At 34.1% G+C, this 18729-nt stretch overlaps 1 protein-coding gene across 21 annotated transcripts in view; it reads right to left on the reverse strand.

The window, feature by feature from the left end:
- Positions 1–18729, reverse strand: part of Dennd1b (DENN domain containing 1B) — a 226966-nt gene that overhangs the window by 56701 nt on the left and 151536 nt on the right. For all 21 annotated transcript variants that reach the window (XM_087193853.1, XM_087193844.1, XM_087193842.1 and 18 more), the window contains one exon: positions 10401–10502. In XM_087193853.1, coding sequence (XP_087049979.1) covers positions 10401–10502 — 102 coding nt within the window. Of the gene's footprint in view, positions 1–10400; positions 10503–18729 lie in introns of those variants that run through there.

Genomic DNA, 18729 nt, shown 5'->3' on the forward strand with positions numbered 1-18729 from the left:
TGAGCCCATTATCCTTACCAGTGGGCTAGACATGCCACTAGGAGCACACAGTGCTGTGATCAGGAACTCCAAGCCACAGAATGATATGGTGAGTTTAACTAAATTCTTAACTTCCCTTGTAGATGAAGGTGAGAACAGAATAATTTTACAAATAATATATTTTAAATGTTTTTTACTTTAAAATAAACACTGCGGTACAGTATTGTAGTATAGAATACACAACCGTACATTTTTGAGGGAAAAATGCAGAAGGCTTCTTAATACTATATATGCCAGTCAGCAGGCTGATAGCTACTTCCCCACACATTTAAAAATATGTTCTCTTCTTCCACAAGGGGCCTTTTTTATATGGAAAAGTTTGAGAACAATATGTTTATAATTTCTTATGAAACACAGGAAAAGTTTTGAGGAAACACTAAAAATGATTTTTCCAATTTAAATGTTCCCTACCATTTTCCTCCTCAGGTGAGTTAAAATTTTGACAAGCAGATTTTTTAAAAAATAGTATCTACTTGAATATATTTCAACAACTTCACTATTATGCAAGTTTCTTAAGTTATCTTGGCTGCCAGTGAAGAAAGCCTAGATACATGAAGATTCCTTAAATGTGTAGCTCAAGCTTAGGCTCTTGGATTGACACTAAATTCACTCATGATCCTTAGCTATGAGCAGTGTATAGTAAAATAGGCAAAGAAAACTTTACTTCCAATGGCTTCACTAAAAGACAATATACACAAGAAAATTTGTTGTGTTAGGACAGTATGGAAGTAAGGTAAGAGACCTAAAAATAATGGCTTAAATCTTAAAGTTGCTTCGTTAAACAAAAAGAGAAAGATGATGTCAAAGTTGAGGATTTAAGGAACCATTTCTGGGACTGCTTCCAAATCTATTATCTAAGGAGGAATTCATCCAAATGGACTCTACTATCATTTGCCTAAGCTATATGTTTACTTCACAGCATTATGGAATGTTAGAGTCAAAAGGTATCTCAAACTTAGTGATCTCAGCTTAACTCATGTTACAGATGCAGAAAATTGAGGGCTAAAGACACTTTAAGTCAACTGAAAGTCAATGAAAACACACCCTATTAGTATCTTATCCAAAAACATTAAAACTATATATATTTTGATAAAATACTTAATTTAAATAATGATAGTTTAATAATGGTAAGACGAGGAATTGGTAGCTGAGAATTTATCAAAGGAATTGCTAAGATGGAGGATGGGGAGAGGGAGATAATGATTGAAGATAATGACTGAAGAAGTTAGTGGGGTAACTTTTTAGATCTACTACATGGCATAGTGACTGTAGTTAATAATAATGCACTTTTGTTTAAAAACTGTGAAAAGAGTAAGTTTTACATATTCTCATTAGAAAAAAGTATGCTAGGTGATAGACATGTTAATTATATAATCACAATGTATCTGGATATGTTGTGTGTGTGTATATATATCTATTAAAGTATCACATTATACCCCATAAACATGAAATTATGAATTAAATTTTTAAAATTAAAATTATATAATTTAAGTATTAACAAAAATGATAAACTAGGAGAATCTTGTTCCTGAATTTTAAATTAAATGTCTCTCTCTGTGTGCCATTCTCTCTACGTAAAATTCCTTCAGCTTATTCTTTATGGTTTTTATCACATGAATTTGTCTGCTTTGATCTTATTTAGGTTTTATGGCTTTTTAAAATTGCATAAAAGAACTCATATACTCTTCAATGACATTTCTTTCACTTCATTTTCAGTTTTAGTATAGATCGTTTCCCCATTGAATAGTGTTCTATTTTGATACAGGTATAATTGTTCATTTCAAATTTTGATGAGTACGTAAGAGTATGAGTACATAAGAGTAAGAGTATTCTGAGAAATTTTAGTAAGTAACTTTTCATGAACATTTTAGACTAAAATTACCAACTCATAGGAAATTTAAATATTTAACAAAGTGATGATATCAGAGTATTTTCCAAACAATTTAAATAGATTTATACTCCCATAAAGAGTTAAAATTTATTCCTTGCTGCATACCCTTGCTCAAATTTGGGATTCCTAGGTGTTTAAAACTTGGCCAGTCAGACAGATGAAAAGTAGTATTTTATTGTACTTCTTATTTGATAGTCTCTGATTACAAATAAGGTTGAATATCCTCTTTATCTTTATTAATCATTTAAAATTCTCTATCTGTGAACCATCAAGTTTTCTACACAATTACACATTCTAATACAGAATATGCTTTGTAGTGATCTGGAGGTTTTCCTAAACCCTTGAGTAGTTTACATATACTGCAAGTATGGCATCTTTTGAGGACCAAAGGTTCTGAATTTCAGTGAGGTCAAACATACTATTTTTTCATGTCATGAGAAACATGTCTCTCTCTTCAAAGTAATTAAAAATATTATCAGTTTAGTGTCTTCCTTTCTAAATCTTCATACCTTTTGGAAAGAAGAACTTGACTGCAAACATAAGGTAAGCCCCAGTGATAAACAAGGGCAACGCTAGTCCTAGGAAAAACTCATGGTTAGTGTATGCTTCAAATTCATTGTCAAGATTTACTCTGAAAGTGACTCTTTTGACATTGTTAGGCCAGCACTGGAGAAGAAATCCACTACAGTGCCAGCCATGTCTTGCAATGGTATAATGAGGAATCATTATGAGACGGAATCTATCGTTTAAGACTGAGGTACTATGGAAATCAGAAAGCACAGCCATACTTCAGTTCTGCAGTACACCCTACTGTAGTGACTAAGAGGTGGCCACAGGAAACAGTTGCGGAGAGGTGGAGGGCTGTAACAGACTCCATAAGAAGTTTAAGCAGCAGCAAGCTCAAAAGGTAGAGGACACAGTGATTCCACTCTCTTTGGTGAGGAGCCAGACCTCCTGTGTATGGTTTTCTGACAGTCTGGCTCTGAAAGCACTAAGACTGACTCCAGTGGACTGCTTGGCTCCTCTGGCTGCATTCTCCCAGCACAGAGCTCCACAGTCTGTTTACTTTCCCCACCTGCCAATGTGATCAGGATATGCCACTGCTTCTGTTTGCCACATTCCTGGTCCTATGGACAGAGGGGCCTCTAGAGCATAAGGGGCATCTTGTGAACCCACAGGCTACAAAGATAGTTGAGGAGAACAGTGGCTCAGGATACACAGAAAAAAAAAAACAACTAAGAAATTCTGGAGTGGATATAGGCCTTGAAACAGACGACATACCATTGACTGACCCCACCCAGGAGAAACATGCGGGAGGACTCAGCATTTACACAGCAGCAGCCACGTAAGTGGGCATGGAAACACAATAGGCGTCAGTTGTGAATCACTGTCCCTCCTGCATATCTGGTGGATTCCAACATTCCACATCCTGGGAAGAAACACCACTATATTGAGAAACTTTCTGGAATTTTTTACTCTGTTTTCTGGCTTCCTTTTCCTTTCTTGATTTTTGGATTTTTTTTTCAGTTACTTTTACCTAATTTATTTTTTGTTTCATTGGATTTTTGTCTCACTTTTTCTCCTCTTCCTCACCTAATTTTTCTTTTCTTTCTTTTTGAAATTTGACTACTACTTCCATTTTTCCCTTTCCCTACCTCCATTATTAGTTTAATCTTCATTAATGTTTAGCCTTTTAGCTATCATTGCTGATTTCTTTTCTATTTTTAATGGTATATATGAGGGTTTTTTGCTTTCAATTAGGGTTTTGTTTTTGTATTTTTGTACCAGGGATTGAACTTGGGACCTTGCACCTGGAGAGGCAGGCGGCAGAACCACTGAGCTAAATCCCCAGCCCTTCAATAAGTTTTTATTGTATGTCAATATTTAGTTAGTCTGTGACATCATCATTACTGGAGTTTGTTTTCTCCTTTCTGAATGGTGTTGGAGACCAAGCCCTCAAAAAAAGGCTGGAAATCAAGACCCTCATATAAATATGGACGAGATATCCATCCCAACAGTTGCACAAATCTCAATAAAGAAATAAGAAGTATGAAAAAACAAGACTACTCTAAATGTCCATAACTTGTCAGTACCTAATGAAAAGACATCAAAGTGGATGAATGCCAATAAAATAACTCAAAAGACTCATTTTCAAAATGATAAAGAACTGAATGAATTAAGGAATGAATGAAGCATATGAAAGTTTGATTCACAAAGAGATTCTGAAGAAGAATCAGATAAAAGGTTTGGAAAGGATAAATGTAGTAAGTCTAATCAGCAACTCAGTGGAACACCTCACCAATAGATAGGATATAATACTCCAGCAGCAGGAGTCAGAATTTCAGAACCTGAAGATAAGTTCGAGGAATCAGTACATGCAGACATGAATAACAGAAAAGAAAACAAGAAATTATAAATGAAACATCCCAAAAATGCTGAGACGTCTTTAAAAAACCAAACAACAAATTTTTGGGTGTAGAAGAAGGTGCTGTGTTTCAGAGTATAGCACAGAAAATCTATTCAGTGATGTAATAACAGAAAATTTCCCAAATCTTAGAAAAGACACAGACATCCAAGTGCAGGAGGCATTTAGAAACCTAAACAGGAACAGCCAGAAAAGAAACTCCTATCATGTTATATTAAAGCATACAGAACAAAAGAATACAGAATTAAAGGATACTGAAAGGTGTAAGTGAAAATCACCTTTAGAAGCCAAGTCACTTTTAGAAGCAAATCCATCAGAAAAACTAAAGATTTCTCTGCAGAAACCATAAGGCCAGGAAGACATGAAATGTATTTCAAGCCTTGAAAATTATAAGTTCTAATCAGGAGTAGCAAAGCTATCCTTCAGTTGAAGGAGAAATAAAGGCCTTCCAAAAAAAGCATAAACTAAATAAACTTATGACCACTAAGCCAGCACTGCAGAAGATACTTAAAATAATCCTACACACAGGAGAGGAGAGTACTGCTAAGAATTAGGAAAGAATCAAATATTAGAAAAATAACAAGATGACAGGAATTAGTACATACATTTCTAGGATAACTCTGAATATAAATGGTCTTTCTTAATTTTCCAATTAAAAGACAACAGACTCACAAATTAGATAAAACAACAAGATTCGACTCTTTGCTCCCTACAAGAAACATACCTTAACAGCAAAGACGTACATAAAGTGAAAGGATGGAAAACAATATTCATAGAAACAGAACCTAAAAGCAAACAGGAGTAGCTATACTCTTATTTGATAAAGACAAAATTAGTCAAGTGAGACAAAAAAGCTATTACATACTGGTAAAGGGAATGATCTATCAAAAGGATATAACAATTTTAAATATACATGCACCAAATCTCAGTGCACCCAATTTCATAAAACAAGCACTACTCAACATAAAGGGACCTATAGGTCCAAGTGCAATAATAGTGGGTGACTTCAATACTGTATTATCACATTATATGGATCATCCAGGAAAAAATGGCAGTGAAGAAACAGAGTTAAACCATACCATAGATCAAACAGACTTGACAGATTTCTATAGAACTTTCTATCCAACAACTACAGAATACATATTCTTCACTGCAGCTCATGGATTATTCTGTGAAATAGATTATGTTTTATGCCACCAAGCAAATCTTAACAAACACACAAAAAAAATGAAATAGCTTCTTACATTTTATCAGATCACAATGAAATGAAACTAGAAGTCAACAAGAAAAACTACAGAAAATATACAAATAGATGGAGATTGAACAATTCACTTTGAAATGACCAAGTCAGAGAGGAAATTAAAACTTCCTAGAATCAAATGAAAATGGAAACATACTAGAATTCTGGTATATAAAAAAGGCAGTTCTAAGAGACAGATTTATAGCTACATTCAAAACTCAGAGTAATTTCAAATAAATAAACTAATAATGCATCTCATTGTCTTAGAAAAACAAGAATAAACCAAGACCATACCTAATAGATGGAAAGAAATAGTAAGTACCAGGGCTAACGTTTATGAGAACTTAAAAGAACAATGTACAAGATCAGTGAAATAAAGAGTTGGTTCTTTGAAAAGATAAAGATTGATAAGCCCTTAAACCAAACTACCAAAGACAGAGAGAGAGAGAGAGAGAGAAAGAGAGAGAGAGAGAAGAACCAAATCAATACAATCAGAGATGAAAAAAAAACCACTAGTGAAATCTGGAGGATTGTTAAGGACTGCATTGAAAACCTATATTCTAATAAACTAGGGACTATAGAAGAAATGGATACATTTCTAAACACACATGACCTACAAAAACTCAATCAAGAGAATATAAAAAGCCTAAAAAGGGGCCAGGGATTTAGCTCAGTGGTTTCGCCACCTGCTGCACAAGCGCAAGGACCCAAGTTCAATCCCTGGTACCAAAAAAAAAAAAAGCCTAAAAAGATCAATAACAAGCAATAATATTGAAGTAACAGTGGAAGTCTAACAAAGAGAAGCTCCAGACTACATAGGTTCACTGCTGAATTTTGTCAGACCTTTAAAGGATTAATACCAATGCTCTTCAAACTCCAATGGTATCTCAGTCCATGAGCTTAATTCATTCCATGATTCTGGAAAAGATGGCCATGTTCATGTTCATGTGAAAAAGATGGCTATGGTCATGTTCTTTACTCAATGCAGAGTTCACAAACAAAAACAAAATTTTGCCAACCAAATTGTTTTGTTTTGCAAACCAAATTGTTCATAAACAAAAGTGTTCATAAACCAAGGTACCACTGTATTCCATGAAATAGAAAGAGAAGGAACATTTCCAAACTCATTCTATGAGGCCAAAATCACCGTTATACCACAATTAGACAAGGACACAACAAAAAAGAAAACTATATATATATATATATATTTATATAGAAAGATATAAATATAGATGAATATAGATATAAAAATATTTAATAAAATTTAAACTGAAGGCAACAACAAATTTAAAAAATCGTATGCCTCAGGCTGGGGATTTAGCTCAGTGGTTCCACTGCCTGCCTCATAAGTGCAAAGTCCCGAGTTCAATCCCTGGTACCAAAAAAAAAAAAATCATATGCCATGGTCAAGCTGTTTTCATTCCAGAGAAGCAAGGATGTTTCAACACACATAAATCAATACACATTACATACCACATAAGTACAGTCAAGGATACAAATCACATGATCATTTCAACTGACACATAAAGCCTTCAACAAAATTCAACATTGTTTCATGATAGAAGCTGCAAAGAAACTAGTTATTGAAGGAGGTTGGGATAAAAGGAACCCTTCCCCTTCTACACTGTCAGGAGGAATATAAATTGGTACAGCCTCCATGGAAATTATGGAAGTTCCTCAAAAAGCTAAAAAAAAAAAAAAAGCTAAAAATAGAGCCATACTGCTCAATATATACTCAAAGGAATATGTTTAATATATACTCAAAGGAATTAGCATACAGTAGGGATATATACATGCCCATGTTTATTGCAGCATAATTTATAACAGCAAAGATAATGGAACCAGCCTAGGTATCTATCAACAGATGAATGAAGAAATACACACACATATATGTATTATTCAGCTATAAACAATAATGAAATTTTGTCATCTGCAGGAAAATGGATGGATCTGGTGACCATCATGTTGAGTAAAATAAGCTAGACTCAGACAAAGATTGCATGTTCTCCCATTACGTAGAAGGTAAAAAAGATACGAAAATAAAAAGGACACTATTATTAGATAATAAGAAAATAAGAGGTTTGAGAGAGGTGTATAAGGGAGGATAATGGGGATGGATAGGATCCAAATATATTGTACACACCAAAACCTAATTTTTGAAAAATTAATAGGCACTAATAATAAAGGACAAATAATATTAGCATAAGTCGCCCAAATACAAAAAAGCAGATCAAGAAATTATAGACTTAAAAACCTTACCTTAGCAAAATCTTTGAAAATTAATAGACTATATACATGTATGTCTGTACTTTTTTTTTTAGTGTCATTAGTCTATATACCTATGACAATCCTACATAATTATCCTGTCTTTAAAAATAAAATAAATAGGAGAGTGTTCTTTTGCCATATTCAAAACAAAACTTTTACTTCGGATTGAAACATTCAATTCTTGAACATATCCAAGAAATTATCTGTTTTATATAGTCAGCACTGTTTAAATGTAACCCACATATTTACCTGTTCTTTTGTTCTTCCTTCTTGCATCTAAGACATCCTACCTTGGATCCTCCATCTGAGAAAACTTACTTTACTCCTAAAACACTTTCTTAAAGTACTTCCCTAAAAATTTCTTCGTGCTATTGGTATGTCAGTTAGGGTTCCACTGGAGAAAAAGAACCAGTAAGAAATTTTACATAGACAGACAGACACACAGACACACACACACACACACACACACAGAAGATTTATGAGAAGAAACTGGGTTGTATAACTGTGTGGGCTGCCTAAGTAAGTCTGAAGATGACAAGAGAAGCAATCAATAAAGAAGAATCATGGACAAAATTGAACCCAAGGGCAAGGGCTGAAGGCCATTGTCCGCAGATTGAATTTCTCTCTCCAAAACAACTGAGTCCTGTTTTTAAAGCCTTGGTAGTAATTCCGACAAGCCCACCAATGAAATTATCAACACTAATCAGATTCTCAACAACATGTGGACACATCAATAAAGCCAACACAAGGGGCTCAGTTATTGTTAGGAAATGTCTTTATATCACTTATGTAATAAAATGTGTTTTAGTTGGTATACTATTCTCAGTGCTTTTTCTCAACATACTGAAGATATGGAGAATTTTCTGTATTCTATTGTTGCTGATGTGAAGTCAGTTTGGTCAATATGTTGTTCCTTTGAAGGTAATTTTTTTACAATGCATCAATAAAGTACTATGCACCATGCTAAATGTATATATACTAATTCACATAAAACTTTACCACAACCCTGTTGTGTAAATGGTATTTCTGTTTTAAAGAAAATGAAACATGTATTCATAAACAGCTATTAAGGGATAAAGATTAACCCAACTCTACATGACTCCTAAAAAACAAATTCCAAAAATGCAACTCAAAACCAAATGTAAAAAAAAGTACTATGCAAAAAAAAAATTTTATTATACCACATTAGCTTCATCCAATGCTAAGAATCTAGCTAAAGAATCTCAACAACAAAAAAAGTAACAACTTTGATATTCTACACACTCATTCAATCCTTGAGCAGTATATAATTTGATCTTCACAAGTCATCTTTCATAATAGAAAGTAATATCTCCTCTTGATAGATTAAAATACAAAAAGAGCACTAATTTTTAACTTAACAAGAATGCACTGGATGTCTGGCTTGTAATTGCACTGTGTTTACTTCAGCATCTATAAAGCACTATCATTTGATCCTCCTTACAGCCTTGGGAAATAATTCAGTACAGGCTTGGGGACATCTAGGGAGATGTCTCCAAGGGAGACAACTCCATCTTTGGAGCTGAACCTTGAAATGCATGCTCCTGGAAGCTTGTATATAGGATAACTGTATGCCTTTCGTTAAGGTAAAAGTATATGTTATATCACTAGAGTATCTTCTTATTCGATACTATTTTTTAAAACTTCCTCAGAATACAGATAGTAAGATTAATTTGCTACAATGATGATTTCTTCACTAATTTGAGGGTTAAATTATATGGTGTTTCCCCCCTCTAAAAGTCTAAAGACTTTTAGCTTCTCAGCTTTTAGCTTTGTCAGCTTCTCAAAGGCATTATATGTTTATCCTGGACTCAAGCAATGTTTATGACATGTTCTAGGTCTTCGTTACATGCTGGATTCACATGTAGAATATGAAAAACAAGTATTAAGAACTTAATTTAAACAATATAAATAGAGATAAACACATCTCAATTTAGGAGACTTGCTATGATTCCACAATGGGTTGAAAGAACCAGTTCACCTAAAATTTCTAAATTCTGATGTCAAGCTTTTGCTTTTGTGAAGTGGCAATTGTTATTTTCTGAACCAGAACCAAGACATACAATATAAATATGAATTTTCTCTTAATTTTGGATTTGTAGCTAGGAAAACTGGTACAAAGTTTAAAAAATTAAATATTCATATTTTATTCAATACTTCATAAACTAGATTATACTGAAACTGTTCTAGTTGTTTACCTTATCAACCTACCACACCAAATTAATTCCTTCTAAGATAGCCTAAACTACTTATGTTTCTTGTATCTATCAATGTATACCTTTCCTCAGCGTAACCTTGAGCTTAGGAACTTCAAATGAGGAATTTTTTAACTGTGAAGTTATTACACTGTATTTCCGAAGCGCTATTCCATAGCTAGTTATAGGGTTACAGATGGAAAGAAAATTTCCTAAAATTCAGGGAAAGATTCTACTCAGGTTTTAGACAGTTTCAGAGTTACAAAAATGTGCAACAATGGGAATATTCTGTTACTGATCAAAAACATGTAGGTCCACTCTTACCTGCTTAAAAAGTTGAAGGTTAACTGCTGATTGCAAGAACTGCTTCATCACACTTGAGCGGTGCTTTACAAAACTTTCCTCACAAAAAGTGATGGGTTCACCCTAGACAGAAATAAGGATTTTTCTGGCATTAATAAACATTCAGTCAGAGCGAACCAGTCTCTCTCTACAGAGGCACACAGAGAGTCGTAGAAGAGTATAAGACATAGATTCAATGAACAGATCCTTATATATAACAGATGGATTTCAGATTAATAGAAATATCCCTGTTCTAAAAATTCTTTCTAATCTTTTGTCCATATTAGAAAATATTTTTATTATACCTGTTGCTGAATAGTTTTGCCATATCTATTAGCAATGATCATGAATTTGTTTTTAAATTAATGAAAAGTTTTTTTACAATCAGGTCTTCATGACTACAAATACAATTCTACTGCATATATTCTAGCATAAATCTCACTTTTATCTACCCTATGTGCTAAGTAATCATCTCTCTATAAGTGTCTTTGGTAGTTCTACAGGAAGTTCCTCCCCCCAAAATCAACAAAGACTTAAATTTCTAGTCTTACAGATTCCACTTGCTCCACTTATTGCTGTATGACCACAGAAAATCATCACTCACTGGCTGATCCTTTCCCACAGCTGTTCCCCTCATCAGCTTGAATGGTGCCCTTATTAAGGTGAATGACCACACTATATGATCAAAATGAAAACAGAGAATAATGACAATAATTCACTAATTTGCAATGAATCTTGATGCAGTAGAAAGGGAAATGTAAGCCTGTTCACCTTCTAACAGACAGGAGTAAATGACACCATACCGATTTTTACAAGAAAAGAATGAGCATGAAAAACAGTAGCCAAAGACAAAGCTCTTCTCTCTTTTGTGGAAGGTGAAGTACTAAACTTTACTGCAAATAAAGGTTATCTTATGCAGATAGAGTCCCCCGGGAATCTCTAAGATCTGTCCCCAGAAGAACAGGTGAAAACTGTCTGAGGAGCATGTCCAAGATGGCTGAATAGAAGTGCTTGGCATTTACCTCCACCACAGGGAAGAACAGGGAGACAAACTGAGGACTACATTACAAGGAAAGTGACTGAGAGAGAATTCTGAAACTGCCAAGGGAGTGACAGGAACCCTAAATAGCATGGGGCACAGAGAGAGGAAGAAAGCACACTCAAGTGTGACCCATGTTCCTCAGCAAGGAGGAACTCCCACATTGCCAGAAAAAGCAAAGTGGGAGAGTACTAATGATCACCGTGATTCCCATGGGCCAGAGGGTCTAAGTGCATGACAATACCACAGTCCTCAGAAGCTTTACATCCAGCTGAGAGGGTGCCCATCAGCATTAATATTCAACTCTGCAGTGCCAGAAGTCAATATTCACCACAAAATTTAACTGCTTTGAACCAGAGGAGAAAGTCTCAATGGGCCCCCATGAACCCCAGAATTCAAGCTGCTACCTCACAGTACCACCTTCAAAACAGAATAACTTCTAGACCTCATTCTGCTGTAAGTGCTGATAGGCATCCCCAGCATGTTCTCTGATGATATTAGAAGCCCCTGGGGACAACATGTGCCTCACAGGTCAAAGGAAAGGCCTTTCAATATCCCACCACTCTGAGACTGCAGCTGCTACTGCCACAAGCTCCAGAATCACCCATATTCACCAATCAGGACCTGGAGATAGCTCTCTCTGTGCTCTGTAGTTCTGAGACTTTTGCAACTGATACCATAAGCCCTAACATCCATTTTACTCACTTCACTGCACCTACAGTCAAGTACCCTCTGCATCCCAAGTCTCCAGAACTACAGCTAGTGCTGGCAAAAACCCTAACATCTTCAACATTCAACCATTCAGGGCCTGAAGATATGACCACTTGGAAGGCCATGTTCACTACAAAATCGTATCATTTCTTCTGAAAAACGTTGAAGTGTAAGACTAAAGCATTTTTAGACACTGAATATAGCTCACATTGATTATAGTTAAAGAAGTCACATAGGAGCTATACTCACTTAGAACCAAAGCCCAAACACCCAACCACCCACCCAACATCCTGCATATCATCTGAATGAAAAAGTCCTTTCCTACAAAAGCTACTCTATAAAATCATAAAGGTGTATGCAGGAATCTAAGCAGGAACACAAGAAATGTGAAGTGTAAGTGTGATGGTTAATCTTGACTGTCAACTTCACTGTTGAGAGATGCCCAGGAGAGTACTAAAGCATGCTTCTGAGAATAACCGAGTGGATCATGGGGCAAGACTGTGGTTACTATATCTGGTCCCTGTCTCCTTATTGGTCTCTTCCCCTGATCTCTGCCTCCTGGATGCCATTAGCTGAGAAGCTTTTGCCTGGAATGAACATCTGCCATGATGTTTCTGCCTCAGAGGAAACCAATCATGAGCCAAAAACCTTTGAAACTGAGAGCCAAAATATACCTCTTCTGTCAGGTATGGCTGTCAATATTTCCCCTAGAAATGGAAACAGACTAAAACAGCAATGAAGCACAACACATCCAAACCAGCACATTAATACCCATAAATAGATACTAATATAAATGAAATCTATAAAATGCTTTTTAAAATTCCAAAAAGTGATCCTAAGGAAACTCAGTGAGATGCAAGAGAACAGAGACAGATAATTCAATGAAATTAAGATAATAATTCATGATATAAATGAGAAATTCAACAAAGAGAGAGAAATAATAAAAAGAGCCAAACATGTACCATGTAGCCAAAACCTTCAATTAAATAATACATACAACTGGAAGCTTCAACAACAGAATAGCCAAAGCAAAAGAAAGAAAATACGAACTTAAGAACACATATTTTGAAAAAACCTGGTCAAACAAAAAGAAAATATAATTTAAAAAATGAAGTCATTGAGATGTATGGGACATCATTAGACAAACATTTGTCTTATGAGGAACTAAGATGGAATCAAAAAAGTATAAGATATTGAAAACATATTTAATGAAATAATAGTTGAAAATCTCCCAAATCTTATCAGAGACCTGGATAACCAGAATGAGGAGGCTGAAATAACCTGAAGTAGACTCAATCATAAGAGTTGGCCAAGGCATATTACACTCAAATTGTACAAAAATCAAAGCTAAAGATAGAATTCTAAAAATAGCAAGAGAAAAGCAACAAGTCACACAGCAGAGAGTCCTCATGAGAGTAACTTCATATTTCTCAAAAGAAACCTTACAGGCCAGAAGAGAATAGAATGATATATTTGACGTCTTGAAAGAAAGGGAAAAAACCCTGCCAACAAAGAAAATTATATCCAGCAAATATATTATTCAGAAATGAGGGAGAAACAAAGTCTTTCCTCCATGAGCAACAATTGAAGGAATTCATCACCACCAGACTAAAGTTACCAGAAATATTTTAGGGATTTGTATAGCTAGATATGAAACAACAGTACCCCATCATTAAAACATGAAAGAAGAAAATTCACTGCTAAAGCAAATATACAAATAAAGAAAAGAATCAAATCTTGTCACAATAGAAAACTGTCAAACCATAAAAATAAATAATAAGAGAAACAGAAAAGAACAGAGTATATAAGAGTAAAAAATAATGAAATAATGTGCATGAGCTTTTACCTATCAATTATAATCTTGAATGTAAATGGATTAAATCCTCCAATCAAAAGATACATACCTACCTAATGAATTAAAAAAATAAAATACTACTATATACTGCCTACAAGAAACTCACTCCACTGGCAAAGACAAGCATAGGATGAAAGTGAAGTGTTTAAAGAAAGATATTCCACACAAGTGGAAAGTGTCAAGTATGCTTATATCAGACAAAACAAGACACTGAATCAAACACTAAAAAAGAGACAAAGAAAGTAACTATATGTTGATAAAGCAATCAATTCAGCAAGAAGATACGATTGTAAACATATATGGATCCAGGGCTGGGAATTTAGCTCAGTGGTTCTGCCGCCTGCCTCACAAGTGCAAGGTCCTGAGTTCAATCCCCAGTACCAAAAAAACAAAATCAAAAAAACAACAAAAAAACCCCAAACATATATGGATCCAAAGTTGGACCATCCATCCAAAAAGCAAATACAGTATGTTCTTGACTTACAAGTGTGTTCCATTCCAGGAGAACTATTCATATGCTAACATATGTAAGCTAACAATGTGAGTCTTACACAGTACACTTGTAAAATTTCACAATTGGAATGTTCATAAGTCAGGAACTTATTGTATTAGATCTTAAAAGATAAATGGACCTTAATACAATAATAGTTGAGGTCTTGAACACCTTATTTTCATCCATGAACAGATTATCCAGACAAAAATTCAACAAAAGCACATCAGAGTTGAAGCATATTATAGATCAAATGGACCTAGCAGACATTTAAAGTATATTTTATCCAATAGCTGCAGAACATGCACTTATCAGAAAATGGAACATTCTCCAGAACAGACCATATGTTAAGTCACAAATCCACACATGAAAGGAAACAGTCAGCAGAGTAAAAAAACCAATCAAGGACAAAATATTTGCAAGCTAGTCAATCAACAAGGTATTGCTATCCAGAACATAAATTCAAACAACTCAGCAAAAAAAAATCCTATTAAAATATGAATAAATGTGGTCATTTGTATTTCTCAAAGAAGACAGAAAATAACCATCAAGTTTATGAAAAATTGCTCAATATCACTAAACATTAGGGAATGGGAAATTAAAACCACAATGAGATATTATCTAACCCCAGATGGAATGATACTACCAAAACATTAAAAAAAAGTCAGTTAGAATATAGAATAAGGGGAAATCTTACACACTGTGGGTAGGAATGTAAATTAATAGAGTATGAAGGAAAATAATATGCAAGTTTCTTTAAAATTAAACTAGAACTATTATATCCAGTGCCCTACTACTGGGTATCTATCTATAATTATATCAAATAGATACCTGCATTCTCGTATTTATTACAGTTCTATTTTCAAGAGCCAAGATATGAAGTCAATCTGTGTCTATCAACAGATGAATGGATAAAGAAAATATCATATGCATGTAATACATAAACACACACAAGGGAATATAATTTAGCCTTAACAAAAGAATAAAATCTTGTTATTTACATAAAAGTAGATGGAACATGAGGATATCATAGTAGGTGAAATAAGCCAAGAACAGACAGAAAAATATAGTATGTTCTTTCTCTTATATGGAAACTAAAAAATTCAGAAGAAGGGAAAGGAACAGTGGTGACTAAAGGTTGGTAAGGGCAAGGCATCAGGGTCGGGGGATGAGAGGTTCACTAAGGGTTACCAAAACACATTCAGATGGGGGAACTGGTTCTGGTGTTCTGCATGTAGCCTGGAAGGGTAATCATGCTCTATAACAATCTATATTTCAAAATAACTAGAAAAATAGTCTGAAGGTTCCCAACACATAGTAATGATTAATGTTTGAGATAAAAATGCTAACTCCACTGATTTTATCATTATACATTGTATATATACATCAAATTATCCTACCTTACCCCATATATATATATAAAACAATGTATATATCAGGAATAAAACATATATTTTAATATAAAATTTATTGAGACATCATGAGATTAATAGTTACCTTTGGCCTCTATAATTACAAGAGGTACTCAAAGTGGTAGCCATTCGTTTCTAGACATGTATTAGTAGTATACTGAAAAGTATAATATATAATTATATATAACATATATGTTATATATAATACATATATATATATATATATATATAGCCAAAAAATAAAAACTCCGGGAACAGTGACAAGTTTTAGTCTCTTATCTCTGGTCATTAGTCTCTCCTGGTTATTTGATGAGATTTCTAAATAATTACCTTTTTTGTGGGGTGGGGGAGAAAATCTCTCCCTGTACTTCTGGAGAAAAAGGAGCAGAGATCTGACTGAGATCTGACTGATGCGGGTGGAGGTCAGAGGGACCTCAGTTCTATGCCTTGTCTGGCACAGCATATCAAATCACCAGTCTGCAGTATCATTATCTGAGCCCCAATTCATTCATTTAGAAGATACAAACCTTTAAGAAACTTACATAAGATATCCTAAGAGAGGAAATACTGACTAATTGAAAAGAAATATTTTAAAGTAAATATAATTAATTCATAGAAAGGGTCACTATGACTTATAACTTCAAGAATCATAAAATTACTATGTCTATTAAAAGAGAAGAAAAAGAAAAGTTCTGTAGGAAAAAAGAACATAAAATATATTTCTGAAGAGACAAAACCATTAAAAAAGTATAACTTCTATAGTTGGCCCTTCTTTACTTACTTCTATCAAAAGTATATCAAAGTCATTTGTGTATTTTACAAGTGACCAAAACAGTTCTAAAATTTAAAAAATACCTTTAAAAAATTATGATACAGGATACTTTGCAAAGATAATAGCTTAGAGTACTTCAGGAGGCTGAGACAGGATGATCACTTTGAGTTCAAGGGCAGCCTGAACTACAAATTGAGACCCTGTCTCTAAAAATTATCTAAATCATCAGTGTACTTTAAAAAGTAAGTTTCGTTCAAAGGTTCAGTCAGAAGAAATGTAAAAGGATAGGAAACAAAAATATCATCTCCTAGCTCCCAAAAAGACCTAGCAGAAGAAAAGAAAAATATCAACTATAAAAAGGAAAAATGTAGATAAATTAACAAATAAATTTGTAACAAGACGTAATGAATAAAGAGAAAAGAGATTCTATAATGAGATTATGTTTTTTATAGGTACTGGAAATATGCCTTTTAAGATTTTATTTTTTAAAATTCATTCATGGAAATTGTATACCCCTCTCTGCTCAGTGAAGCTCAAAGGGGGAAAATATTAATCTATAAATCATTGTGATTAATGCTAAAGATGGGATATTTTAATCATTTCACTCACCACCTCACACATTTAAACTTTCTTTAAGTTTAAACAACTTAAGAAATTTTACTTTTCATTTCAAGGTGCTAGTCTCCTCAAATCTAGAGTCCTTCACAAATTTTAAGAGGAAAATGATAAAAATTAGTTTGGAAGTTGAATATTTAAATATGGCATCACTCAAGCAAAGTAATATTTTTAACCTCCTCTCCTGTACTGTAAACTTGAAATTAATTCAGATTACAAAAATCTGATTTAACAAAATAACTAATTTTGTTCTAAAAAACTATTTTTCTGCATTAATTTGGGTTGAGTAATTTGAATATTAATATCCACTAGTGTAATATGGATGACTGCTTGGTTTCCAGTCTTTCAAAGAATCAGGTCCTTATGCCTAACAAATTTTTAAGACCCTCCTCTCTGAAGTACATATCTTATGTAAGACTATGAGCTCTATCACGCTCTAAAATATACACCTATATGAAAATTTCTCCTTTCTTCTCTCTTTCACATCCCCACCGTGAGGTGAGAAGCGCTGCTGCTCTGTGTGCTCCTCACGATGGCTGCCTCACCACAGCCGGAAAGCAACGAAGCCAACAGAACATAATCTGAAACCTCCAAAACCATGAGCCAAAACCCACCTTTACATTTTATAAGTTGATTATCTCGGGAATTTTGTAACAGTAACAGAAAGCTGACAAGCACAGCACGTAAACTAAAGATATGTATTTATCTAGAGAGAGCAGCTGGTATAGTCTTTAGACTCCTTCCAATGACCCACTATTCCTTAAAGGTTTAAGAGACACTGGGTGGGAACCACTAATTCAGAAGTTAGTTTAGAAAAGCTATAACACATTCAAGCTTATTTAGTGCTTCCTAGTTTACAACCAAGTTGACACATGAACCCTGAAAGAGGACAAGAGCAAAAATTCTCATTTTACAAATAAGAAGTCTGAAGCCTGGAGACTAAGCAACAAAAATGCTAATGAATGGAAGGTCTTCTATTATTTATTACTAATTTAAGGTTTTATCTTAAAACTTACTCATCTGGTGATGGAACAGTTGTGTAATAATTTATGTAAAATCAACCTAACATACATACTTTAATCCATAACATGAGAGAGATAAATACATTCAAGTTACCCCTATTTAGACTATCTAAAAGCTTGGCTACAGTGCCAGGCTGGGGATTTAGCTCAGTGGTTCCGCCGCCTGCCTCGCAAGCACAAGGTCCAAAGTTCGATCCCCGGTGCCAAAAAAATAAATAAATAAAAAATAAAAGCTTAGCTACAGTTCCATACAATAATCATTTGTAGGGTATTAAAATAAATGACAGAATGAGTTAAGATATGCTAAATTGATAAGCATATCTTTAGAAACTGTTAAGTAGGAAGACAACAAATTTTCAAATACTGCAAAATTTTTTTATTTTTAAAAATCTTCA

Source organism: Heterocephalus glaber, unplaced genomic scaffold (genome assembly GCF_053883595.1).
Source record: "Heterocephalus glaber isolate CG9 unplaced genomic scaffold, H.glaber_assembly_v1.0 deba00001600, whole genome shotgun sequence".
NCBI lineage: Eukaryota > Metazoa > Chordata > Mammalia > Rodentia > Bathyergidae > Heterocephalus > Heterocephalus glaber.